At 38.4% G+C, this 26,990-nt stretch overlaps 1 protein-coding gene across 2 annotated transcripts in view; it reads left to right on the plus strand.

The window, feature by feature from the left end:
- The window catches only part of LOC140247001 (uncharacterized), a 30,392-nt gene extending 12,633 nt beyond the window's left edge, over positions 1-17,759 (plus strand). For both annotated transcript variants that reach the window (XM_072326307.1, XM_072326306.1), the window contains exons 7-11: positions 820-874; positions 1,798-1,952; positions 4,155-4,273; positions 5,978-6,055; positions 16,595-17,759. In XM_072326307.1, the coding sequence (XP_072182408.1) occupies positions 820-874; positions 1,798-1,952; positions 4,155-4,273; positions 5,978-6,055; positions 16,595-16,703 (516 nt within the window). In that variant the 3' untranslated portion in view covers positions 16,704-17,759. The remainder of the gene's footprint in view (positions 1-819; positions 875-1,797; positions 1,953-4,154; positions 4,274-5,977; positions 6,056-16,594) is intronic.
- The last annotated feature ends 9,231 nt before the right edge of the window (positions 17,760-26,990 follow it).

Below are 26,990 nucleotides of genomic sequence, written 5' to 3' on the forward strand. Positions count from 1 at the left end.
TTGTCAGTGGAATATCTCCCAGGGGTACAAGCTGAAACATGGATCACATCAGTTGGACAAAGTTGACTTCAATGCATCAGAGCAAAACGTCTTAGGATAGAAAAGAAAAATGGTATGTGAAATGAGAATGCAAATGAAATAGGTGATAATAATAATAATAAAAAAAAAACAAGTTAGTTAAAAAAAACACAAAAACACTACCCTTTCTGTGGACAACAATTGAGTATCTGAATATAAGAACGACCCAAGTCCATGGAAGGCCATTTCGAGTAAACTTAAAAAGACTTCATATCTAACTGTGATGGGAAGGCAACATTGTATACAAATTAGAACAGATATTATCATGACAATTAACATTTACATTAATAGTGGAGAGGCCATTTTGTGTGATGGACTTGGGTCGTTCTTTGAATCATATGGACTTGGGTCGTTCTTTGAATCATATACAGGATAGGCTGCAATATTAGATGAGAGAAGCGCTGAGAGAGGGCGCTATAATATGAATGTAAAAATGACCCAAGTCCTAGACTTGGGTCATTCTTACATTCGTATAAGATTTCGCTCATGCATTTCAGGCACTTCCGGCGGTAATTAGGATTTTAATATCATTTATACACAAGATGAGTCCATGCATAAGCTACAATTTCCCATGTCAAACTGAATTTGGCCGAAAATTGGACTTGGGTCTTTCTTATATTCAGGTCTTCAATTAAGTAGTCATCAAATTGGCTTTTATCCATTTCCTTGGAATGGTACTTGCTGAAGGGCTTTCCAGGAAGTGTCATGTGAATATGTCTGCTCGCTGATCTTTTTCTGCAGTTTGCAACCATTTTGAATGAGAAGAAAGCCAAAATCAGAGAGCTGAAACAAAAAGGTAAGAGAGTCGGGTTTTGCCCAAGCGCTTTTAACTATGGATTGATCAGAAGGATTGACCCCAACAGATATGCAGAATTGATTTGGCAAAAAAAAAAAAATGTAATATGTCTGTTGTGGCATTTCCGAGATGTCCAAGACTTTAAATATTAGTTTTAATGTGTTCCCTGTTTCTCTACAGTTGAATCAATTTCAAAGATATGTTGTCTTTAAGCAGTGGACAACATTCTTCTTCTTTACATGGTGAAATCATGTAATAAAGCTATTTTTTTGTTGTTTAAATATGTCAAAGTAGAGATGTGTTGTCTTTCCAGCATACTTTAACTTGGCATACTGTATATGCATAATTTGGCAAACACAAGGTATGTCGTAATGCATGCTCTTTACAGCTGTATTGTAATATGGCAGAACAACGCATGTCATCATACAAGCTCTGTGCAATTGTACTGTAATTTTTCAAAACAATGCATCTGGACTTCAGTTGTGTTGGATCCCATTGAATGTGTCATGCTGCTGTGATGTAAAACTTTTCTTAAATTTGATTAATTTATTCCATTAAAAAGCTTAACTATTTCAGATGAAAAAAAAAAACCTTAATGTGTCAAAGAATCTAAACTGACAAAGGTTACAAAAACAGGAATATACATGTATGTTGTTTTTCATTTATAGTATCTGATGAGTGGAAAACATTAGGTTAAAAAGATCACAAAAGGTGAATATGAAAACTGGAGGCATTCTGATGCAGGGGCACAAAGTTTGAAAGGGAGGGTAGGACGAGGGCCTTCCAGAACCATTCCAGTCTGTTTTAGGATTAAAGAACACACCTGCTCATCTCCAAAGGTCATTGCGAAGGTCCATGGTTGATGGAGATTTTACACCACTTCTTGTCCAGTTTCTTCATCCATTTCCTGTCTTGACCGTCAGGTAACCGACAGATCGAGGCAGAGGATGATGACGGCCAAGGTCAGAGGTCAAATCAATCCCCTGACACGGTCAATCCGCAAGGTGAGGCGGAGGAGGAGATGGAGGTGGACGGGGACAATGACGACGATGCTGCAGACACGGATGAAGAACGAGAGGTGAGCTAATATCTGCATGGCCAGAACCGTAATAGGGGAAAGGTTTCCCTAGTTACGTGGATTGTCTGATTCAGCAAAATTTAAATTAAAAGCGGAAATTCACCCCTAATATAAGTGTGGAATCAGCGATTGCAGGTGTATTAGTGGTAAACATCAGGGAAGGTTGAGGACTATCAGACCACCTGTTCAAAAGTTTTTGTTTGTTTTTTTCTTTAATGAAGTTTTGAAGGGGAATGAAATCCAAATATGTGGATTGAGTGTTTGCCGAAATACGCAACACATCAGTGAGAGGTGATAAAAATTGGACAATTGTTTAAAACATGAATTAAAAAAAAAAAAAAAAATTATAAATCAGTGTGCCACCATCATTGGATAAGAAGACTCAACAAATAGTGATGTGACAGTAAGATAACAATATGAAGAAATTAAAGTATGTTGGAGCAATTACTTGATTAGATTTTGGGTGAAATCGGCCAAAGGTCAAGGTCAAATCATGAAATTGTATTTGTTTACGCGATGACTCAAGACTGGACTGAGCAAATTTCACCAAACTTTGTGCGAGTATGATGGGACAATTACTTGAGTAGTGTGTTAGTGAAATCGGACGGAGGTCAAAGGTCAAAGATCAAGGTCAAATCCTAAAATTTATATGTTTACGTGATGATTCAAAACTGGATGAAGCAGCTTTCACCAAACTTGGTCCAAGGATGATGTATGATGGGGCAATTAGTTGAGTAGATTTTAGTGACATTAGCAAGAGGTCAAAGGTCAAAAGGTCAAGGTCAAATGCTAAAAATGTTGCTATTTCCCCCACATCTATGCGTTGCCCGAGGATATTTTCTTGAAACTTAGTGTAGACATGTCATAAGTTCAAATGTCAAACGGTCAAAAATTAGGTGAAAATGTTACAATTTCACTTTTCTCGCAGATGGTTTAATGTATTCTCATGGAACTTGGTACATACGCATGTACTGACTGGCAGGGATTATCTAGGGAATTTAGGGGTCATGGGTCAATAGTCTGGGGTCAAAGGTCAAGGTCAACTTCTCAAAATTTTACTATTTCCCTCATATACTAGTAAATGCAATGCTTGCATTATTAGTTTTAAAACTTAATATATATATATATGTATTACCTAATGGAGATTCTCTGGGAAATTTCCTGCCAGAAGGTCAAAGGTTAAGGGTCAAAGGCCAGGTTTAAATGCAAAAAAAATATATATATTTTTTGTACTGTTTTTATGTAATTACACTCTTTCTTCATACCTTGAGAATTACTCAGTGCATAAACTTATAAAAGGGTCGGTCAGAAGTCAAGTAAAAATCCTCAATTCCCCAAATATGTGTACCTGCACTCTTAGACAATTATAGCAAACCCATTTCAAGGAAAGTGAACATTCAAGATATTTCTGACAAACCTGTCATTTCAGTATTTTGCCAGTTATGTGAAAATGTCATCACACATTGTGAAGACATTGTACTATACACATATTAGGAGAATCATGCATTATTGCGGAGGCATCAGTCGCGATAAATTTCTAGTCATTTTTCTGGCATAATGATAGAGCATGTTGCTTGCTTCTTTTAGAAGGAAGGGTTAGCGATATTTCCCTTTAAAACATAACACGTCAGTATCAAGTCAAATGGCTGCATTTTATCATAAAAAGATAACAGTTTGTGGAATTCTCCTTATTTCTTTCCAGATAGTTAACCACTGACCTACTATGACATCACAAAGTGTTGTTGGTAATGAAGTTAGGAAATGTTATCTCCCATAATGTTAATGTAACGAATAGTCTCAAAGGCAAATTATCTCAGGAAGAGGAACATTACTTTTTCTCTTAATCGTGCCTGTGGTTCCCAATCCCAAATGCAACAGTGTAAAACTTGTGTCCCAAGGTGAAATGTGCAAAAGATTATGCTTCAGAAATATATTGCTTATACAGTAAAACAAACAAATGAAGGAATATTCAAAAAAAAGACAGCACAATTGCTTGACCCAAGACAGTAGAGGGTCAAAAATAGCAGTTAGTTTTTATGTATTTTTCTAGCATTGTTTGTCACTTTTTTTGTATCAACTGTCTGGTTTTGTTTGTTTCACACCTTTCTGTCAAGTTATATGTTTTTCACAGGGTAGAAATTCTCCAATCACCTTGTGTTATTTTATGCAAGTGGCAAAACAAAAACTTGTTTTCATTGGCAGAAAGATGCTGTGAGTAGAAAGCGGCAGAAGAAGTGTGAGGCTACCTCGAGCAGGGTTGAGCCGGAAGAATCAGACCTTTTTGATGAAGAGCCTCATCAGGAATCGTCCAACAACCCAAGGCAAGTACTCTCCTCTCCCCTACTCCTAACTTTCTATTTTTACCTCCACCAAAGGAGGAAGAGGTTACGTGATTGTCGCCGTTGATTTGTCTGTTTGCAAAAAAGCTCAAAAAGTTGTTAGTGAACAGATTGAACGAAACTTGCAGGAAAACTTGACAGTGACACAAAGAAAAGATGATTCAATTTTGGTAGTGATCCGGGAATTGTTATAGATTTTTGAAGGATTTTTTAATCTTTTTGAAAATAGGGTCAATGAACTTGCGAGTTCAAGTTGCACATATTACAGGTTTACATAAGCATAGCTGCAAGCTGATGACGTAAACAAAAGACTTCTATTACATGTATTAGGAAATTGGGAAGTTTTCAGCATGGATGTATAATAATGTGGGGGGGGGATGGGAGGGGGAAATGAGCTGCTTGGTTGAGGTCATTTTACACAGTGGATTTTGTGCAATATAAAGTCATATTATTATACAAAACCAGGTACCTGAATGAGGTGACTGGGGTCAGCGAACCTGCATTTCTAACTGATATCAGCCTTGATCATTATGGTGTATGTTCGTACGAGTTTACAGCAGAACAAGCAAAAAACTAAATCAGGAAATACTGTAAAACCCCCTTTTTTTAGACAGCAGGAGAACAAATCCTGATAGAATAAACTCTGATATTTTATCAAACCCACTTTTCTCAGCATTTTAACACAAAGAAACATGAATTTAGGCCACTGAAGCAGGTTTCTATTCATACCTCGCACCCGATCAATATTTCCATTGTTCATGGGTACATGTAGTTGACCGTAGAAAGGGGGACACAATGAAGCGCTTGACTGCCTTCACACAGCTGGATTACCAACCTGTGTGCCTCTATGTCGATGGGCGAAAAGAATCTCGTTTAGGGGCATTAAAGGCACTCAGAGAATTGCGGAAGGAACGGGTAATTCGTTTTGCAATCAACTCTTCATTTCTATGTAATGAAATGATAGATACATGTATGTGGTGGACTGTTTAGCAAGTGTGTGTTTACAAGGATGGTACAGTATTGTTGGAGGTGAGAATTGGGCTTCTAACTTTTTGCGAGATACCAAGAAAAAACTTATGATATAGTACAGAGCACACCATTTTACGAGGAATTCAAAGTTTATTTGATGAAAATCAGGTTTGGAATGACTGAAACATCCAAAAACAAAGTAAAACAAAGAGATCGTAATAAAGTGTGGGTCCCACACTTTATCAGAATCGCTCTTTTTTTTATATCTCAGCCATTTCAAAACCAATTTTCATCAAATAAACGTTGAATTCCTCATAGAATTTCATGCTCTTTCATATTTCATAAGAGGTTTCTCATTATCTCACCAAAAATGTTAGAAACCAGAAATTAGGTTTCAACCAAAACTGTACGATCCCTTTAAATATCAAAGCACTCATTTGCCAACCATTATCTTCCATTATTAATTTTGCCAGGATAGGCTTAGTTTGCTTTTCCCTTTTCTTTGAATGCAACTGAAACAATGAAATAATCACAAGATCAACCAAAGGCTCTCATGAAACATTGTGACACATTAACAGTGTATGATAAAACAGCAACAAAAACAACAACAACAGCAAGCGGTAGAAAGTACATGAATATGGCTTTCAGAACTTTGTGGGTAAACTCACAGCGTGTAGCCCAGTAGGAGTCCGTAACTGTTTTTTTTTCTCTATGCAGAAGAAGGAGAAGAGTACCTCAGATGAAGAAATCAGCCTCGGGGGGAAAACCTGCTATTCCCAAAGTATCATCTGGCGGGTGAGTCGGGAAGATCAAGAGTGTTTCACCACACCGATCTCACTGGGAGTTGCGAACGAGGTTCCCACCTTCGTAAAAATTTCATATAGCACAGCATAGTTAAAGGGAAGGTAAACCCAAAGAGCAATGTGGATTGAGTGAAAGCAGCAACATTAGTAGAACACATCAGTGAAAGTTTGAGAAAAATCGGACAATCGATGCAAAAGTTATGAATTTTTAAAATTTTGGTGTTGGAACCGCTGGATGAGGAGACTACTAGAGGATATGACGTATGAGTGGACAACAATACAAAGAAAATATAAAGGATATTCAACAAAAAATCACTTTTCTAGAATTATAGAGCAGTGGACCAACCGCTTTCAGAAAGCAGGGGGAATAATTGCTACCCTTAACATATGTCAATATCAAGTTGATGGAATTTGTAATTTTCATGAAAAATGGATATTTGTAGTATTTTCTTTGTATTTTCTTGATATTGTAGTCCACTCATACGTCATAACCTCTAGTAGTCTCCTCATCCAGCGGTTCCAACACCAAAACTTAAAAAATTCATAACTTTTGCATCGATTGTCCGATTTTCTTCAAACTTTCACTGATGTGTTCTACTATGTTGCTGCTTTCACTCAATCCACATTGTTCTTGGGGTTTATCTTCCCTTTAAGAAAAGCATCAAACATTGAAGTGCCCTCCATCTTCAACACCGCCCCCCCCCCCCTCTTCTTTGTTCACTTTTGATTTTTCTTCCACTTCGTCTTTGTTTTCTAATTTATGGCTTTAGTTTCGTCTTCTTCATTATCTTTTGTTTTTCTTTTCCTTTTTAGTTTCATTTGATCTCATTTTGGTGTTTTTGCAGGAAAACTTCACCCAAATATATGTGTGGATTGAGTGAATGGAGCGATATCACTGCAACAAAACTGAGAAATGAATAGAATAATCAAATGAAAGAGCACTTACCTCTTTCAGGAAGCAGGGAAACAGGTTTACCCTGTATCATGTGTCAGTAAACAGTTGAGGAAATTTGTACTTTTTATTCAGTACCAAAAAAGAAGTGTGATTTGGAGGACTCCTATTTATATTTTCTTTATACAGTTATACTGCAGTGATATCATCCAAAAACTGTTGAAGTCTTCTTACATTGACAACTCATGACTTTTTTAAACAGATTATGTGATTTTCATCAGACTTTTGCTGATGAAGAGCACTTCACTTGCCTCTGACAGGATGCAGGGGAAATAATCTTACCCTTAACTTAAGTCTACATTTATACATGTACATGTACATGTACATCTGTAACAAATCGAGGGAATGAGTAATACTATTTTTCAAAGGAAAATGAAGTTTTTGTGAAACTGTTAGTAGTCTTCTCATCCAGCAGTTACTGCACAGAAACTTAAGAAATTTGTAACTTTAGGATAGATTGTCTGATTTTCTCAAACTTTTCGCTGATGTGTTCTATGATGCTTCATTCATTAATCTACCCCAGAATTTAAGACAAATCATTGATATAAATTCATTCAAGTCTGCTTTGAAAACGCATTTGTTTACGGTGTAAGCAGACATGAAGCTCGCTACCATCACTGTAATTGGAATTGCATGAATTTGCATAATCTTGCATAGGGACATTATGCACTATGTGTTATGTGCTATAATCACTGTCAATTATTATCATTATTCACAAAACCCACACAGATATATTTGGGTTAACTTGTCTTTAAAGGGATTTCATAGTTTTGGTTGGGATTGGGATTGAGCTTTTAATTTTTAAGCCAGATGATAATGAAACCACTTAAAAATATTAAAGAGCAATGTAGTTCTTAGAGTAATTCAAAGTTTCCTTGATGAAAATCGGTTTTGAAATGGCTGCAATATCCAAAAACAGAGTAAAACAAAATGGTCCTAATAAAAGATGGGTCCCACCTTTTGTTATGAACATTTTGTTTGGGATATCTCAGTCATTTCAAAACCAATTTTCATCAAATAAACTTTGAATTCCTCTAGAATTGTATGATCTTTCATATTTCATAAAGAGTTTCTCCATTTTCTCCCTCAAAAAGTTGGAAACCTGACGCTCCATCTCAACCAAAAATGCACCATCTCTTTAACCCTAAAGGGGCGGTGGGGGGGAGATTCTGCCCCCCCCCCTCGACGTTTCGCGCTATAATTCTGTAACGCAAGAAGGCCTCATTGCGAGGCTTCTTGACTTTCTTTGTTCAAGTCTCGCGCAACTTTTGAGACCAAATTTGCAACGTCCGCGCATACTTTTTCAAAGCCATGCCCATATTTGTAATGGCATGTCACCCCAAAACAGGCACAATTTTGTGATTTTGTGTACATTTCCTATGGAAAACAGTGCTCTGTTATGAAAGTCATGAAAACCTGATTATTTTTGTACAATTAATCACTTTTATTGATTAGTTTTATGGTAATTATGGTAGAAAAGTTGTCAGGGACAATTTCCAATAAAAAACGAAGAAAAATTAATAATTGATTGTTTCAAAAAATCTTATGACACAATCTGGTAGATTTTGACGTGAGTGTCACGCATAACAAATTTCGTCGCAATCGCTCCTCTGATGGCCGTTGGAGGTTCTCCTCTCTCCCTGCGCCCTGTTGCAAAGTATTGTAGCTTTAGATTGCGCGAGGACGAGACCTGTAACAAAAAAAGTAAATAAATAAAACGCCGCCCTCCCTCCCCTTTGATCAGTGCATGAGTAGCCCTTTGCGTCGTAAATTGAGCAGACGCAAAAATGGCTCAGAACGCGTAGTGAAAGCTCAAGCGACACGAGATGACAATAGATCGATTTTGATAAGCGATTCTGCGTATGCTGAGAACGTGTGTTTTGTTGTTGTTTTTCTTTTTTCTTTTTTTTTATTTCCTCTGAACGACCGGGTGGCGAACATCTAAAGCTCGTTCATATCTGTATGTCTAATTATTCTATGTGATTACAGAAGTCGTCCTGATTCTTGGCATATTTTGTCCAGTGAAATGTATATATTCATTTCTCGTCTACTGGAAAAAAAGAAGAAAACTAGATATATCGCTACGGCTACTGATATGCCTCCGCCATAATGCATGGTTCTCCTAATAGGTCTATAGTACAATGTCTTGACAATGTGTGATGACAGTTTCACACAATTGGCAAAATATTAAAATGACAGGTTTGCCACAAATACGCTGAATGTTCACTTTCCTAGAACTAGGTTCAATTGGATGAATGATTAAAATGTCAGAGTGCAGGTATTTGGGGAACTGATGATTTTTACTTGACTTTTGACCCTTTTATAAGTTTATGTATTGAGTAATTTTCAAGGTATTGAGAAAAAGTATAATTTCAGTATCAAATGGGAAAATAGCATTATCTAAACCTGGCCTTTGACCTTTGACCTCACAGTTCCAAAGAGAATCACTGTTAGGTTGAACACGCATAAATATGTAAGTTTCATGCTGATACCTTGAGTTACTTTTGAGAATGGAGGAAAAAGTGCAATTCAGCACTTTCACTTGACCTTTGACCTTTTGGCAAGAAACTTCCCACAGAATATATATTGGGTAATACATGCATACATCAAGTTAAAAAAAAAAAAACCTTCAGGCATTGCATAAATATAAGGAAAGTAGTGATATTTTGAGGAGTTGACCTTGACCTTTGACCCCCTGACCTTTGAACCATGACCCCCAACTTCCCTAGATAATCACTGCCCATTGGAACAAGCATATATACTAAGTTCCATGAAGATACCTTGAACCATTTGCGAGATATGGAGAAAAACAAATTTTCAACCATTTTTTTAACAAAATAACCTGTGACCTTTGACCTTTGACCCCGTGACCCTAAAATCCAAAAAAAAAAGTACTAGTATTATTCCCCCAGGATATACCCTCATACCAAGTTTGATGTAAAACCACCACATGGTTCTTGAGATATTGACAAAAACAAAACGGAACGGACGTACGTACGGACGGACGTACGGACGGACGGACGACCCGAAAACATAATGCCTCCGGCCACTTCGTTGGCGGAGGCATAAAAAATCGTGCAACTTAAGTCAGTTCTGTTGTGCAGGTTCATGTTTATAGGTTGCCATCATCATATAACATTGGACATTGTTGTAGAAGTCAATTTAAAAGAAAAATTCATTTCCATAAATTCCAACCGAAATGACACATGAAATCGACCAAAAACTTGAACAAATCGAAAACTGTTCAACAAAGAGTCCGATTTCCCTCAAACTTTTACAGCTTTTGGTAATGATCTTTGAGAATTCTGCACTCGCTGCAACAATATGTATTACAGTAATACGCTTCGGCAAAGCCATCTGTCACTAAGTAGAGATTTGCAATTTTCAACTTACAACCCTTCTGTAGAAAATGTATCTGACACGAAAAAGGTGAAACATTACTAGCATTTTTCTGGACTTTGTTTGTAGAATTTGCTCAACTGCCAATATTACCATTGTTGTCTTCTGGTAACTCCATAATTTATATGCTGCTTTTACGTCATTTTCCCGGCGGCTACGGCAGTCACGTTTCAGACCACATTGGGGGGGGGGGGGGGGGCAGAATTCCCCCCCCCCCCCCCCCAATTTTGTGATTTTTGTGTACATTTCCTATGGCAAACAGTGCTCTGTCATGAAAGTCATAAAAACCTCATTATTTTTACAGTTAATCTCTTTCATTGATTAATTTTATGCTAATTGTGGTAGAAAAGTGGTCAGTGACAATTTCCAATAAAAAAACATAGAAAAAAACAAAAGTTGAAAAACAATGAAATACATAAGAATTGAAATGAGTTTTGGAAATTTTGTGATGTACAATATTGTTGAATATGCTAAAGCAGATTTACAGACCAAAAAGTAGACTCTCAATGCTTTTAATTAGGCTAAAATGTGATCTTGAGCTTAGTTTACATAATTAATTGATTAAAATTAGAAATTGATTGTTTAAAAAAATCTTATGACACAATCTTGTAGATTATGACGTGGGTGTCATGCATGCCAAATTTTGTTGCCATCGCACCACCGATGGCCGAGATCTCGGGAGGGGGGGGGGGGCGGAAATCGCCGCCCCTCTGGTTTTAGCATAGCCAAAAAAGCCCGGCCTGATTAGGGTTAACCCCTTGCCTATAACCTTAACTGATATCCACCGCAACGAGCTATAGTCTTCAACAATTTACGCGAGGTGGAATATGATGTATGATGATTTTTTTTTTTCCTCTAAACGTCCGGGTGGAAGACATCTAAAGGTCGTTAATATCTCTTTATGTCTAATTATTCTAAGTGATTAAATCATCCTGAATCTGGTGATATTTTGTCCAGTGAAATGTATGTAGTAATTTCTCGTCTACTGGAAAAAAGAAAAAAAAAATCATGCAACTTCAGTCAGTTTTATGATTATAGGTTACCATAATCATATAACATTGGACATTGTTGTAGAAGTCAATTTAAAAGAAAAATTCTTGTCATTGTCAATGAATTCAAACAGAAAAGACACATGAAATCGACCAAAACTTAGAACAAATCAAAAACTGCTTAACGAAGTGTCCAATTTCCCTCAATTTTTACAGCTTTTGACAGTAATCTTTTAGAATACTGCATTTGCTGCAACAACATGATAATGCGCTTCAGCAAAGCCATCTTTAATCGAGTAGATATTTGTAATTTTCAATTTACACCCCTTCTGTAGAAAATGTAGCCGGCTTCAAAAGAAATGAAAGAGGTAAAACCGTACTAGCATTTACCTGGACTTTACTTGCAGAATTTGCTCAACAGCCCGTATTACCATTTTTGTCTTTCGGTAACTCCTTATGCTGCGTTTACGCCGTTTTCCCGGCGGCCACGGAAGTTACGTTTCAGACCACCTTTCACTAGACGGGATGGACGTGAGACAACGCGGTGGGACGTGATGTTAAACGCGACGGGCCGTGATTGCCGTAGATGCCGTGCCAGATTTTTGAACTGTCAAAAAATTTGCCACTGTAGTCCCGGTGCTAAAGAGAAACCTCGTTGGCCGTACTAATACGGGATAAAAAAACACAAAAGAACAAAAACAAAAAACAAAACAAAAAATAAAAAACGTGACAGGACTTTGTTACAGGACCGAAACAAAACTTGGGGCGGTCCATAGTGGAATGTGACGGAAAATATCATGTAGTCTAGGTTTGTCAGACGCCATAAGACCGACCTCATAATATAGCCTAGCCACATATTCACCGGAGCAAGGACTGGCACGGACAAGACTAGAATATGTAGAGGGGGAAAACAGAAGAATATCCCATCTACCACTACGTTTCGGGTAAACGGGGCTGCCGGGAACATGGTGTACACGTAGCATAGGCCTAAAGTACGACCTCTAACAATATCCAGCCGTGTCGGAACCGGCGCCCGTCCGGATAAGCGATTTGGTCGGATATGGGAGACGCCGTTTTCCCGGCGGCCACGGAAGTTACGTTTCAGACCATCTTTGACTAGACGGGATGGACGTGAGACAACGCGGTGGGACGTGATGTTAAACGCGACGGGCCGTGATTGCCGTAGATGCCGTGCCAGATTTTTGAACTGTCAAAAAATTTGCCACTGTATATCCAGCCGTGTCGGAACCGGCGCCCGTCCGGATAAGCGATTTGGTCGGATATGGGAGAACTTTTTTTTTTTTTTTTTTTTACATGAGTATAAGTAGAGGCTGCTTTCCCAGTAGTAGTAGCTACATAGATATCCCTGCACGGCAACTGTAGTGGAATTTATGCTAGCCTTCGCTAAATGTCATGAAATTCTTAACATGATTCTGCAGAAAATATGGGATTAAAGGCGTGAATCTTGTAGAAGGTTTGGTTGTGCGTGAAGTGTTTTTCTTCTTCACTGCTTGGAAGCGTGCCGGGATGAGCGAGGGATGAGTATCCGAGGGCGGACTGTATTTGAATATTTTAGGCTCACGTCTGAGCTAAATTATGTCTTCTGACTGTATTATTTCTCTTCTTCACTGGTGCTAAAGAAATTAAGCACGGCGATAGGAATTTGTTGAGACAGCCTAACTCGTAAAAAAGGCCAGATACTGTGTTTTCCATGAAGTAGTTCTGCATCTTTTCGAGGTGATTCGTCGTAGCAAATTAAAGCTTCAACCAACCTTTATAATATATGATCATTTCATTAGCTGTATATAGCTCCTGTACACTACTGAGGACTTTATCAAGCCGAACGAGTTCACCTTCACTGCCCATACATAACGGTGATGGTTTGGCTTTAGATAGGACGAACTGGACCGTAAACTGGGTGACAAAACGTGTTCAGAATCCCTATTTAGACCAGGATTAGTCCTTCTATTGAAAATCCATCTTCCTATTTAAAATGTTCACAAGCAGGGTTTTGGCTAGCCTTTCGTCAAGGCCCTCTCGCCGTATGGTGAAGACAGCCCAGCTGAGTGGGTTAGCCCGATACAGCGAGATGGCCTTAACCAAAGGCTAGGTTTTTCTACGGCATGTTTCTCAGAAACGGCTAGAATTGCTGGGTGTCTATACTGGCTTTCCATGTCTTTTGAATCAGTGGCCTCACAGTTTCTCCATTGGTCCCATAAAGAGATTGTGCTAGCCCGCTCCACATGCTGCTCACGTTCACGCCTTGCCTTGCCGTAACGGCTTTCATCCGCAACGAGCGATAGTACAATAGTACTCAATTTGCGCGGGTTGGGATGCGATATCACGTCAAAGTTACGAAGGCTTGCAAAAGGCTACAATCTCCCTAAACATGACACGCCATTAAAACCAAAACAGCAACAACAACAATTGGCGAATCTATTCATTTGTTGTTGTTGTTGTTGTTGGTGGTGGTGGTGGTGGTGGCCGGTGTTTTTGTTTTTATGCCTCCGCCACGAAGTGGTGCCGGAGGCATTATGTTTTCGGGTTGTCCGTCCGTCCGTACGTACGTCCGTACGTCTGTACGTCCGTACGTCCGTCCGCTTTCGTTTACGCGATAACTTCAGTAATATTTACTGGAATTTTACCAAACTTGGTCCAAGTATGAAGTATGATGGGGCAACGATTTGATAAGATTTTGGGTGAAATTGGCTGAAGGTCAAAGGTCAAAGGTCAAGGTCAAATCATGAAATTGTATCCGTTTACGCGATAACTCAAGACTGTATGGAGCAAATTTCACCAAACTTTGTTGGATGATGATGTATGATGGGACAATTACTTGATTAGTTTTTCAGTGAAATCGGACAGAGGTCAAAGGTCAAAGATCAAGGTCAAATCCTAAAATTTATCTGTTTATGTGATAACTCAAAACTGGATGAAGCAGCTTTCACCAAACTTGGTCCAAGGATGATGTATGATGGGACAATTAGTTGAGTAGATTCTAGTGACATTGACAAGAGGTCAAAGGTCAAAAGGTCAAGGTCAAATGCTAAAAATGTTGCTATTTCCCCCATATCTATGCAATGCCCGCAGTTATTTTCTTGAAACTTAGTGTAGACATGTACTACTGCGTAAGGATTCTCCAGAGAGAGTTTCATGTCATAAGGTCAAAGGTCAAAAGGTCAAAGGTTAGGTGAAAATGTTGCAATATCACTTTTCTCACAAATTGTTCAATGTATCTTCATGGAACATGGTACATATGCATGTACTGACTGGCAGGGATTATCTAGGGAATTTAGGGGTCATGGGTCAATAGTCAGCGGTTCAAAGGTCAAGGTCAACTCCTCAAAATGTTACTACTGTATTTCCCTCATACATGTATACTAGTATATGCAATGATTGCATTATTAGTTTTAAAAGTTTTTAATATATGTACATGTATTACTTGATGGAGATTCTCTTGGAAATTTCCAGCCAGAAGGTCAAAGGTCAAAGGTTAAGGGTCAAAGGTCAGGTTTAAATGAAAAAAAAATTGTACTGTAATTACACTCTTTCTTCATACCTTGAAAATTATACTCAATGCATAAACTTATAATAAGGTCGGTCAGAAGTCGAGTAAAAATTTTCAATTCCCCAAATATGTGTACCTGTACTCTTTAATAGACAATTATAGCAAACCCAGTTCGTGGAAAGTGAACATTCAAGATATTTCTGACAAACCTGTTATTTTGATATTTTGCCAGTTATGTGAAACTGTCATCACACATTGTCAAGACATTGTACTATACACCTATTGGGAGAATCATGCATTATGGCGGAGGCATCAGTCGCCGTAGCGACATTTCTAGTTGTTTTTGTTTTTTTGTTGGTTTGTTTGTTTTTTGTCACGTCGCGTTGCCCATTGACTTCCAATTAGGAGGCACGCAGAAACGCACACGTGGGTGGATTCGATTCAAACTACCGGTTTGTTTTGTGAATGTGGTTCTGTATAAGTCAATGAATAAAGATTATGAAAAACGCACACACATACCACTAAGTTCAGGGGCGGATCTAGCTTTTTATAAAGGAGGGGGTTGGGGGCGGTATGCGAGGGAGCGTAGCGACCGAGCCCGAGCGAGCGGAGGGAGCGAGGGGGGGGGGGGGAGGGTGTGGGAGGGGGGTGTCCCCCCTCCCACAGTAGGGAGAACTTTTGAAAATCTGTGTGTGAAAATGGCGTTTTCTTGCATCTAAAACACCACTATTTTTGGTATAGAGGTCATTGCCATAAATAGAAAAAAATAAAATTACAAGTTAAAAAAAAAAGATAAGATCAAAAAAAAAAAGTGGTCCCCGGATTTTTTTTTTTTTTTTTTTTTTTTTTTTGGGGGGGGGGGGTTGCAACCCCCCCCCCACCCCCCCCCCCCCCCTCTAGATCCGCTTCTGAAGTTCCTTCTTCTGACTGCACATTCCATCGTAGGGTATAGGGCCGAGGTGTCACCCCTCCCCCCCCCCCCCCCCCCCATCCAACCATCGCCAAAAACGAAACATTTTGCCACAATGAAAAATAACAGATATGGGGGGGGGGGGGGAACCCCGAAGAATACTGTATCCGGCGAGTTTACCCCCATATTCCACCACCAACCTTGCATATTCCTTGGACCCCCCATCAAGTACTGAAATGGGCCTTTGAACATACTTCCCCTCGAGCCATTCAGACCCCCCCCCCCCCGAAATTTAGAAATTTACATGAAGAAATTAGGGTCCCTGCTTTTCTCAGGACAACGAATATGCACAAAGCCCGAGTTTACGTTGGTTTACGTCTATGATCAGTGAACTAAAACAGAGCGCGAAATCGGTTTACTTTTCACAAGCACGAAATCAGCGCGCAATGGTGCCGTGCATGATCTGTCACGCACGTGAATTACGCAGGAAAAAATTTGCATAATTCATAGAATTCGGGCCAAAGCGTCTGGTACTCTTCTCTATTCATATCTATTCATGTATTTATTTGTTTGGTTATCAAGCAATTAATGTATTCATTCATTCATTCGTTCTTTCACGCATGCATTCATTCATTCATTCTTTCATTTATTCATTCATTCATTTCTCAATTCATTTATTTATCAATAAATTCATTAATTCATTCATTTCTCCATTCATGTGTTTATTGATTGACTCATTCATTCATCATTCATTCATCTATTTTTCATTTCAGAACACCTTCGACATCGAAGACGCCGTCGTTGACGAAGACGCCATCGAGAGAGAAGACCCAAGGACTGCCGGCATCGGAGAGTGTTGATGACCTTTGCGATCAGATCTGACCTCATCCCGCTTTCTGATCTCCAAGTAAAATGTTACCTCGGAATGATAAACAGCTGGACAGGGCACGGACAACACTCGCTATTTTCGCGTACAGATATTTTCGCGAATGAGGATGACACGGACATTATATTTCCAGATTTCACGAATTGACTGCGAGGCTATCGTAAGTAGGCCTGCGCTATTACGAGTACCCTGCATAGCGCATATCGACATTTTCGCGTAGATCTAGTTGTAAATTCGCGGTCCAACAGTGATTCGAGGAATCCGCAAAAATTATACCCTCGCGAAGATAACGACTTAAAGTAGGAATTTCCTCCATCGAAGTTCGATTCTATGTAAGTGAAGGTGACTTTGATGAAAGTGAAATCAAACGAAAGTAATGATAGAAAATGTATCATAATCGGAAATAGAATGAGTGTTGTTGGTTTCATTTTCTATTTTTAGAGTTTCAAATATTTTCACGGAAAATTGATGACTGTCACAAGCGAATATGTGACATCATTGTAGCTGACGTTTGATAAAAATGTCCATCATACCAACTCTCAAAGCTTCCTGGTAAATAATCAATTACTGTACTTATTTTCCTATTTGCCAAGTAATGCCATTTGCAATAATCAATGACGTTGTTGCAGTACTATTTGTGTTTTGTGTTGACATGAAAAAGAAATCACGCATTGTGTAGGAGAAATAACTAAGTACGCAAAAAAAGAAAAAAACCGTCAGATCAATGAAAGTTGAACAAAAAAATATCTTCATCAGTTTACATGTCTGCAGTGTATCCATCGATTGCTAGTCTCTGTGCCCCAGTCCGCTTCTTTAAAAAAAGAGGAATAGCCAAATTTTGAGATATAGTTAATTAATTCTATGTTAAATTGAGCAAGATGTGATAATTCAACAAAGAAAACTAACCCCAACTTGTTAAAACTTTGGGTGCTAATTTCCAAAAGCGCAGAGCGAACAGCCCAAAGAATGTCCAAGGAGGTCCCTTAAAGGGGAAATCCCGTCCAAATAATAAAGGTAGTCTGATAAGCAAGAGTTCAATGGTAAAATTTTGATCAAAATCGGGTGAAAAATAATGACGTTATGACATTTTGAAGTTTCGCATATTTTTCAGGAAACAGTTTTTGAACTGTCAATATGAATATGTAATGGCAAAGTGAGCATGTCATTCCCTCGCAACTTGCCATTATAGTTTGTACATAAAGTTTTTGGAACTTCCAGTTTTTCATTCAAACGCATAAATGCCCGAGGATCAAATCTTGGTTTCTTTAACTGATCACTATTCTGAAGTTATTCAATCAAGAATAACATGCTTCAGACTTCATTGACAGAAACACTGAATTTTTGTCATTCATTTGTACATGATCAATGGGAAATTATGAGGCTATGACATTGTAAGCTCATTCATTTCCATATTCATATCTGCTGTACATGAACTGTTTTGCAGAAATTAGCAAAACTTCAAAACGTCGTAACCTCCTTATTTTTCATCAAATTTCAGTCAAATCACTAGTACGTTGAACTCGTAAGATTTTACTGTTTTCATGATACCAACTTATATTTGAACTGGATTTGCCCTATGTGGCACACTGCCGTGGCGGAATTTCTCAAAGTAATGATACAATGTATAATAGTCATAAATATGCTTTATCTTTGTCTCTTCCATCAAGTACCAGGTAAGCAGTGAACCGATGTGAATGTAACACTTAAAGCTGGGTAGAAATTCAATTCAACAAACGCTGAACTGGCTAATGTTTCCTTAATGGAAAGTACAGTAAACTTTGCATAAGTGGTTGTCATTGAGACTGAAGAAAGTACCTTGACCCATACAGGATTCGCTTCTAGGGAGAGTCGAGATTTTGTTTGTTTGTTTGTTTGTTTGTTTGTTTGTTTGTTTGTTTTTTAAAAGATTTTTTTTTTCTTCGATTCGTTCGCGCCGTAGGCCTACATATGATTTACATGTTTATATGCATGTCTTAATGGGTGTTTAGACACGTTTTTATGCCTCCGCCACGAAGTGGTGCCGGAGGCATTATGTTTTCGGGTTGTCCGTCCGTCCGTCCTTCCGTCCGTCCGTCCGTCCGTCCTTCCGTCCGTCCGTCCGTCCGTCCGTCCGTCTGTAATGAATTTTGTGGACAAGGTAACTATCGAAACCTGTTGAGGTATCCTAATGAAACTTGGCATGTGTGTGTATTAGGGGGTGAAGTTGTGCCTATCAACTTTTGAGTGCACATGCTCAAGGTCAAAGGTCAAAAGGTCAAGGTCAAATACATAAAATGTCACTATTTCCACCATATCTATTGAATGCCTGAAGATATTTTCTTGAACCTTAGTGTATACATGTTTTACCCAATTAAGATTCTCTGGTGAAAGTTTGGGTCATGAGGTCAAAGGTCAAAAGGTCAGGGTCAAATACATAAAATTTCACTATTTCCACCATATCTATTGAATGCCTGAAGAGATTTTCTTGAAACTTAGTGTATACATGTATTACCCAATTAAGATTCTCTGGTGAAAGTTTGGGTCATGAGGTCAAAGGTCAAAAGGTCAAGTAAAAATATTAAAACTTCTTTTTTTTCTCCGTACCTTGGAAAATTGTTCAAGGTATCTTCATGGAACATAGTATATACATAATACTGACTGGAAGTGATTATCTAAAGAATGTAGGGTTCATGGGGTCAATGGTCAGGGGTCAAAGGTCAAGTGCAAGACTTAAAGATTTTACTATTACCCTCATATTTATGCAATGCCAGCAGGGTTATTTTTTTACACTTGGTGTATGCGTGTGTAACCTAATAGAAATTCTCTGGAAATTTTTTTCTCTCTCTTTTTACCTCAAAGGTCAAAAGGTCAAAACTAACTTTTTCCTCCATATCTCGGAAGTGGCTCAAGTTACCTTGAAACTTAGTACATATTATGCATGTTCTACCTGAAAGTAATTATCTTATGAATTTTAGGGTCAAGGGCTAGATGAAAATGGTAACAATTTACTATTCAATTCAGAAATTGCACTTTTTCTCCACACCTGTACCTTGAAAATTACTCAATGTCTAAATGTATGAATGGGTCAAAGTCAAGTTAAAGTCCTTAAATCCCTAGATACATGCTCTCCTATTCATCCAATTAAACCTACGTCAAGGAGGGTGAACATTCAACACATTTGTGACAAACTTGTGCATGTCATTCCAATATTTTGCCAATTTTGTGAAAATGTAATCACACAGTGTCCACATGTACTATCTACACCTATTGGGAAAATCATGCATTATGGCGGAGGCATACCAGTCGCCAAAGCGACATTTCTAGTTAATACTTGTTTTTCTGCTTTGTTTATATTTGTTTTGTGTGGATTCGTCCGTAAATTGTGTGAGTTCCATTGAATTTTAAAAGAGTATTGCTTTGATAGATTTTACATGGAAATACATGCACACTGCGCTACAGTGTACGACAAAGCGCAACTGTTTGGGTTCATGCGGAAGTCAGTCTATGTTTGTGTGTGTCACATAGTCGCAGGTCGTCGCTCATAAAGTTTGTAGGTCAATGTTTCTGTTCGGTACTATACACAGAAATAGCCAGTCATAATCCACTAGCAGTTATCACAGCCAATTGAACCTCATTTTGATACACTTGATCGACCAAAGAACACGTACTGAATACACTATCGTTACACCGGTTGTTTGTTTGTTTGTTTGTTTGTTTGTTGTTTGCAGTCTTTCGGAAAGTGCATCAAAAAACATCAAAAAGTCGATTTTTTTTTTTGATTTTTTTTTTTTTTTTTTTTGGTGTTCTTTCGTAAGTTCCACGGATGTTAAACACTTTGCTACCGGCAAGATTTAGTGACGGATGACAAGAAGGCTCTGTGGAACGGGGATATTCATTTTAACGTAAATCAAATCAACTTTAACTGAAATACGATCTGTATTGTGCGAGAATTTGATAAAACGGGCCACATTTTTAGTGTGACATGTATATTTTACCAGCGGTGCCTCATGTGCGATAGCACAGTGTTGTGACATAATGCAGCTATCATTCAAAGTCTTATCGTGAGGTATGGTATATAGGCCTACCGACCTGAGGAAAGTACACTAATCGCATGTGCCGTGCACTGTACTGGTAGTTGGTTGCCACAAACGCATCTTTCTTTCGCTCCGTACTCGTATTCTACTGATTTTTGTCATAGATTTGTAGTATGTAGATAAATCCGATAACCATCATGTCATAAAAGTATTGTAATCTGGTTGTTTTGTAACAGTTTTGATAGCTTTGAGTACATGCTCGCCTGACTCAGTAAATCGTCTTTCTGAATAATGATTGTAAATATATTCTCCGCTTCCAGGGCACTTTATTGACTTGCAGTTTTCGAAGATTATCAGTAAAAATCTAACTGTATTTTCGTTTCATGCTCATTGTAGTTGCTAAGAATGTGCAATGTTCATTGCATTCTACATATTATATTGAAATGTAATATAAACACAATAAATTGTGAAGCCTATGATAGATGCGTGATATTAACCTTTCAATGTTGAGAATGTTTAAAATGGAGGGGGAGGCTAAAACGCATAGCTCAAAACGTGTTATACACAGAGCCCCGAATTCACGAAGGTGGTACATTATTGAAACAATGGTTGAAACCATGGACAATTTGTATGGAGTGCCAAGTGTCGCATGGCTTATTTCGTTACGAATTTATCATTTCGTTTCGTTGCAAAATGATCATTTCGTCGATAAAATGAATGATTTCGTCAGGAAATAAGCCATGTGACACTTGGCGCTCCATACAATTGTTCATGGTTTAAACCATGGTTTCGTTTGTACCACCTTCGTGAATTCGGGCCATAATTATTATCGTATCTGGGCTACCGTGTGTGACGCATATTGAGGTGATGTGTAAATCTGTACATGTACATTGTATAGACATATCTGTTCCGTGACTGTTCGTGGGCAGTCCAGGGTGTGGCGTAGAATTAAGATAGAAGAGTAGGGCCCCGTTGCTAGAAATTTTGCGTTTAAACGCAACTTGCAACTGATTGTCCCTGCGAATCAAAATCATTGTTGCATGCATGTCTTCTTAATAGGGCAGACCCTGAGCCAATCAGAATGGTTGTTTCAAAATTAGCAATTATTTGCAATTGATTGCAACTTTCTTGCAACGGGGACTAGGTCCAATAGTAGGGGTGCGGTCAAACGCGAGTAAACCCCTCGGATTATTTTTCGGATCGCTGTCTGCGATGTATTAACCCGTTCAATACTGAATTCTGAAATCCCCATAGACTTAATACACAGACCACCAGGTTGCCGTAGAGCGTACATGTCCATGACTTGAATAGGGGCCGCGAAATAAAGTGAGTGTGCGTATGTATTGTGTGAGGGATGGGGCTGGGGAAGGGGGTAGGGTTTGGAAAAGGGGGAGGGTCACGAGTCTTGGGGGAAAGAAACAGGTTGAATAAGGAGTAGTTATGTTCATAATTGCGTTAAGAGCCTATGTCTCTACCCCTTTTCAATGGAAAGAATGTCGAGGCGTATAGTAACCCTCTTATGGTCACTGATTTTGTGCATGTGTGTGTGTGTGTGCGTGCGTGTGTGTTACATTTTGTTCCTTTGTTATGAGCTGAAGTGTGTGTGTGTGTGTGTGTGTGTGTGTGTGACACTTCAGGTTGTATGTATTTTTAGTGTAATGTATACACTTGATGTGATTTGTTACGGAGGGAGTTAATGATTCTACTTATATCTTTGCAGTATTAAGTCCTTGGCACGTTGGATGTAAAAACCATCACGGTTTACTTTGTTAGAACGGCTTCAGAATCCTGTAAAGTGCTTTCGTCCCTGATGACCGTTGGTCGTGTTGTAATTTTAGCAGAACTCAGCATCGTGAGTAATTTGATCGAGGAAAAGAAATGAACTGTTTTACTCATTGTAAATTGATAATACTAATAAATTCAGTATTGATTTATTGATTCACTTTTATCACAGTTCGTTATTCCGAAGGTTCGTTATACGGACCCTATATCATTTCGGATCAACGAACCTTCGAATAGCGAACCCTATTTCATTTTCGGATTCACGAACCTTCGGAATAACGAACCTTATTTCATTTTCGGATAAATGAGCCTTCGAAATAGCGAACCCTATTTCATTTTCGGATTAACGAACCTTCGGAATAACGAACCCTCGGAATGACCGTTCGATATATCAAATTCAGATGTTTTCTACTTATAAATTGTCGTAAACGACGAAGAAATGAAATCATGCGACCAACCTTTTGACACAAATGATCAACATGAACATCCCATTTAAGTTCAGCATCAATATAGAGGCCCAAGTATTTTACACTCTTTGCTTGATTTATCACATGGCCTTTTATGCTAAGATCCAATCTATTATACCTTTTAATCATAATGACGATTCCCAATGAGCATACTCAGTTTTTTCATAATTAATTTTCAGTTTATTTTTGGTAATCCACTTGTCGAGTTTCAAAAGCTCATATCGCCAAATTGATTGAACTGTACGCGGGTCTTTATGAGAAACATATAAAACTGTGTCGTCCGCATACAAATGTACGCTGCATAAGTCGAATACAGAAGGTAAATCGTTGATAAATATAATGAATAGCAAAGGACCTATAAGATAGATCCTTGAGGCACCCCCAGCCCAATGGGTAATTCTTCAGAAATACAATTCCCTATACTAGTAACAATCCTCCGATCCGAGAGATAGCTTTCAAACCATTTAAGCGAGGTGCTACCGATCCCTATTTTATGCATTTTATTGAGAAGGCATTTTACATTGACCAGGTCGAAAGCCTTTTGAAGATCGACAAATGCGGCACCTGTATACATTCCTTCATCCATGGCTTTTTAACCACGCATCCGTGACCTTAATCAGTGCTGTGGAAGTAGAATGATTCGAGCGAAAACCCGATTGCTCTATTGTGAGTATATCATTCTGATTCAAATGCAGAATCAACTGTTTTTGTACGACTCTCTCAAGGATTTTGGATAAACATGACAATATAGAAATTGGTCGGTAATTATGTGGAATCGAATCATCAAGCCATGGGGATTTGTTTGCACGCACTCTCTTAGTTTTAAGATTACATAAGACACAAGGATATTGTGTAACCATATTTGCCAGTACAATTTCAATATCAACACCTTTCGATTTTCTGTAAGTGATATAATTTACGCCTGATTGAGTCTGATGGGCTTTCCATAATAAGGTAGCTCATTGAGTGGTCGCTTTAATACACCATTGTGTATAACACCAGAAGACTTTATCATTTCAGTACTGTTCGTTAACATTTATGATCGATATAAGCGATGCAGATTCATTAGTACAAAATTCGGGTACATTTGGTTGTGTATAACTCTCTTTACAACTTTTATGTTAATATCATCATATCCGGCACTGGTAGTTGATTTTAAGTTACAGACTATGTCTATAAGTTCTTTCTCAGTAACAGGGTTAAAATAAATAGTGCGTTCATTTACTTTCACATATTGCATGAAATTATCAGTAAGATCTAGTGTAAACTTTGAATTCAAATTATATCAAATATTAACGAAATACTTATTCATAACATCACATATTTCTTTCTTATCAGATACTTTCTCGCAATTCTTTAATATTCTATTGCACTTGAATGTGTTATTTTCTTTACCCATTGCTTTATTTATAATATTCCAATTTTTTTTTTGTACTTCCATTACATTTGTTTAACTGTCCGACATAATATTGTTTTTTGGCAAGTTTAATCATATTTGTAACATTGTTTCGACATTTCTTATACACAGTCTCATGATTGTCACATTGAAAATGCATTTCCAGGTTGTTTCCTGTACATCACCTATCGGTCATTCAACTAGACAAACATGTTTACGCGTAGGGATGACGAGACAAAGAGTGCGAGTGAGTGAGCGAGAGAGAAAGCGAGAGTGAGAGAGAGAAAGTGATAGGACAGGTGTAAATGTTTTACAAGTCGCGCCATCGATGACCGAGAGGAGTTCATTTATTTTTGCATGTCAATTAATGTAGAAAGAAAAGACAGGAAATAGCTCCAGTTCCGGGAGAGTGCGGCATAGGTGTTTTCGTTCAAGTCCTTTTAGTTGTATCAAATATTCCAAATGCCTCGAAAAGGAGTGTCGTAGTCGAGTAGCAATTTAACAGAAGAGTTGGATCTTTTCGGGGCAGACACCATTTTGTTTTCACCGAGAGAACATTGAGTTAGCTCCGTGATGGCAGGACACAAACCTGCCACACCCAGGCGCCAGTTGGCAAGATAATTTCGTGTCTAAGCCCAATTTCGTTTGCGGCCAGGAGCCGTCCGTCCACCTTACCGTCAGCCTGTGTACTGGCTGAGTAGAGTTCAGATTTTGTTTGCTGCCAGAAGGCGTATTCCAACAGCCTTTGCAGCCTTCCAGTAGACAAGAAGAAGAGGCATTTTGGTTATATTACACCGGTCATTGGTAAGTTAAATTGCGATTTGATTTCTGTTTTGTCGTGTACAAGGATGTGAATGTGTTTCAGGGCACCACATATAGCCCCGGAGAACCCCGTGAATAAGTGATAAAGTATATTATAATGGTGTATAAGTTTTGAAAACGATGCGGTGATGTTTGACAAGCTATGGACTGTTATATTTCCAATGTTTGAAACATTTCATTATGTGAATTTGTATGTTAATTGGATAATAATGCAGTTCTCAAATTTTCGCTGTGATGTCAGGAGTTTAAGCTGAGAATCTTTTTTTGTGTGTGAGTAGACCACACCCCATTGGTATATGTTGCATTCAAATAATTTTGTAGATGGCGCCGAGGCCGAGGTCGAGTCCACTCCCAGGCCGACGCATTCGCAGCAGAGCGACTGTGTCCGCCCCTCGCTAGGGAGGACTTTGGACGCCAATGAATACGGGACGCGGGTCCTTCGCGACACTTTGGAGCTGGAACAGCAACCTCGCATATAAGGACGCTCCACCCACGAATCAGTTCATGTTCTGGAAGCGAACAGTTTGATAATTAATGTGACTCTATGGACAACGCAGGTGAGCGATGAACCTGGCGGGTGCATGACACCCTGTAGACATGATTGGTTATGATGTGGAAGTGTGGAAGTAGAGAGATGAGGGTCATGTTAAATTGGTAAAAAGATGAATATAATGTGCACATAATTTGAATATTGGTATTTATATACTCCAGGATAATTGCGGGTTAGCACAGAACCCGGATGTAAACGGAAGCAGTGTAATTGAAGACAAGTGTTCTAACCGCGGTAAACCGTCGTGCGTGCAGGCTGGTCATCTCAGGATCAGCACTACGGTGGTGTGAACCAAAATAGTGTTGCGCTTGATAGCAGATAGTGGTATTGTCAGGGACAACGAATTGATAGTGAAGCTGTTATAAGTATTCTGAACAAGTGTCAAGCCAAAATTACAAGTGGAACCGGACCAAGGCAGGGTCCCGTCCACATGGTTGTCGAATATAAGAGTATTGTAATTTAATCTATCTCACTCAGAATTTTGATTTTGCATTTTATGTTGGTCACAACTCCTCGATTTCAGTCCTGTAAATATTCCACAAATGCTATATTAAATTGTACATTAAAGTGAATGGCACGAGTGTGATTGAGTATTATTTAAGTCCGCCCATGTGACAATGATGTTCACTCGGATTCTTTACAAATAATCTACACAAACGACACTTTCTTTTACACAACTTACGAATTTCATATGAAGAGTTTGTTCGCAAAAACCGATAAGTCCATTATTTGCCAAATGGAGATAATTGCGATTAAAGGTCAAGAAAAATAATGAGAATAATAAGAAATTTTTTGCTTCTGTTGACCATAACTTCAAAAGTATACCTTTATATGTAGTGACCAATTATATATAATTTAAAAGGGATTATTTTGTACTTTATGACAGAGACCGTACTTCAAAACCTTCAAAAATGGACTTATCGGTTTTTGCGAACAAACTCTTGGTATGTTATCCATGGTTTACCTTTCTTAAGTTCTTTTTTTTTAACACACTCTTTTAGGAAAACAAAAATTGTAAACATTTGAAAACTTAATCAAAAAATCACTATACATAGTATTAACATCACATGCGTCAGGTGACCATTCCACATTCTCCATCATACGTACACAAAGAGTGATATTTTTCTTATTGATATCCCGCTTTTCATAAATAATTTGTCTTGCTTTGGGACTTGACGCTATTATCAGAAATACAAAATACGGGTAAATGATCAGATATAATTATCTGTAAAAAGGGCTCCTGAATGAATAAC

Source organism: Diadema setosum, chromosome 3 (genome assembly GCF_964275005.1).
Source record: "Diadema setosum chromosome 3, eeDiaSeto1, whole genome shotgun sequence".
In the NCBI taxonomy this organism is placed as follows: domain Eukaryota; kingdom Metazoa; phylum Echinodermata; class Echinoidea; order Diadematoida; family Diadematidae; genus Diadema; species Diadema setosum.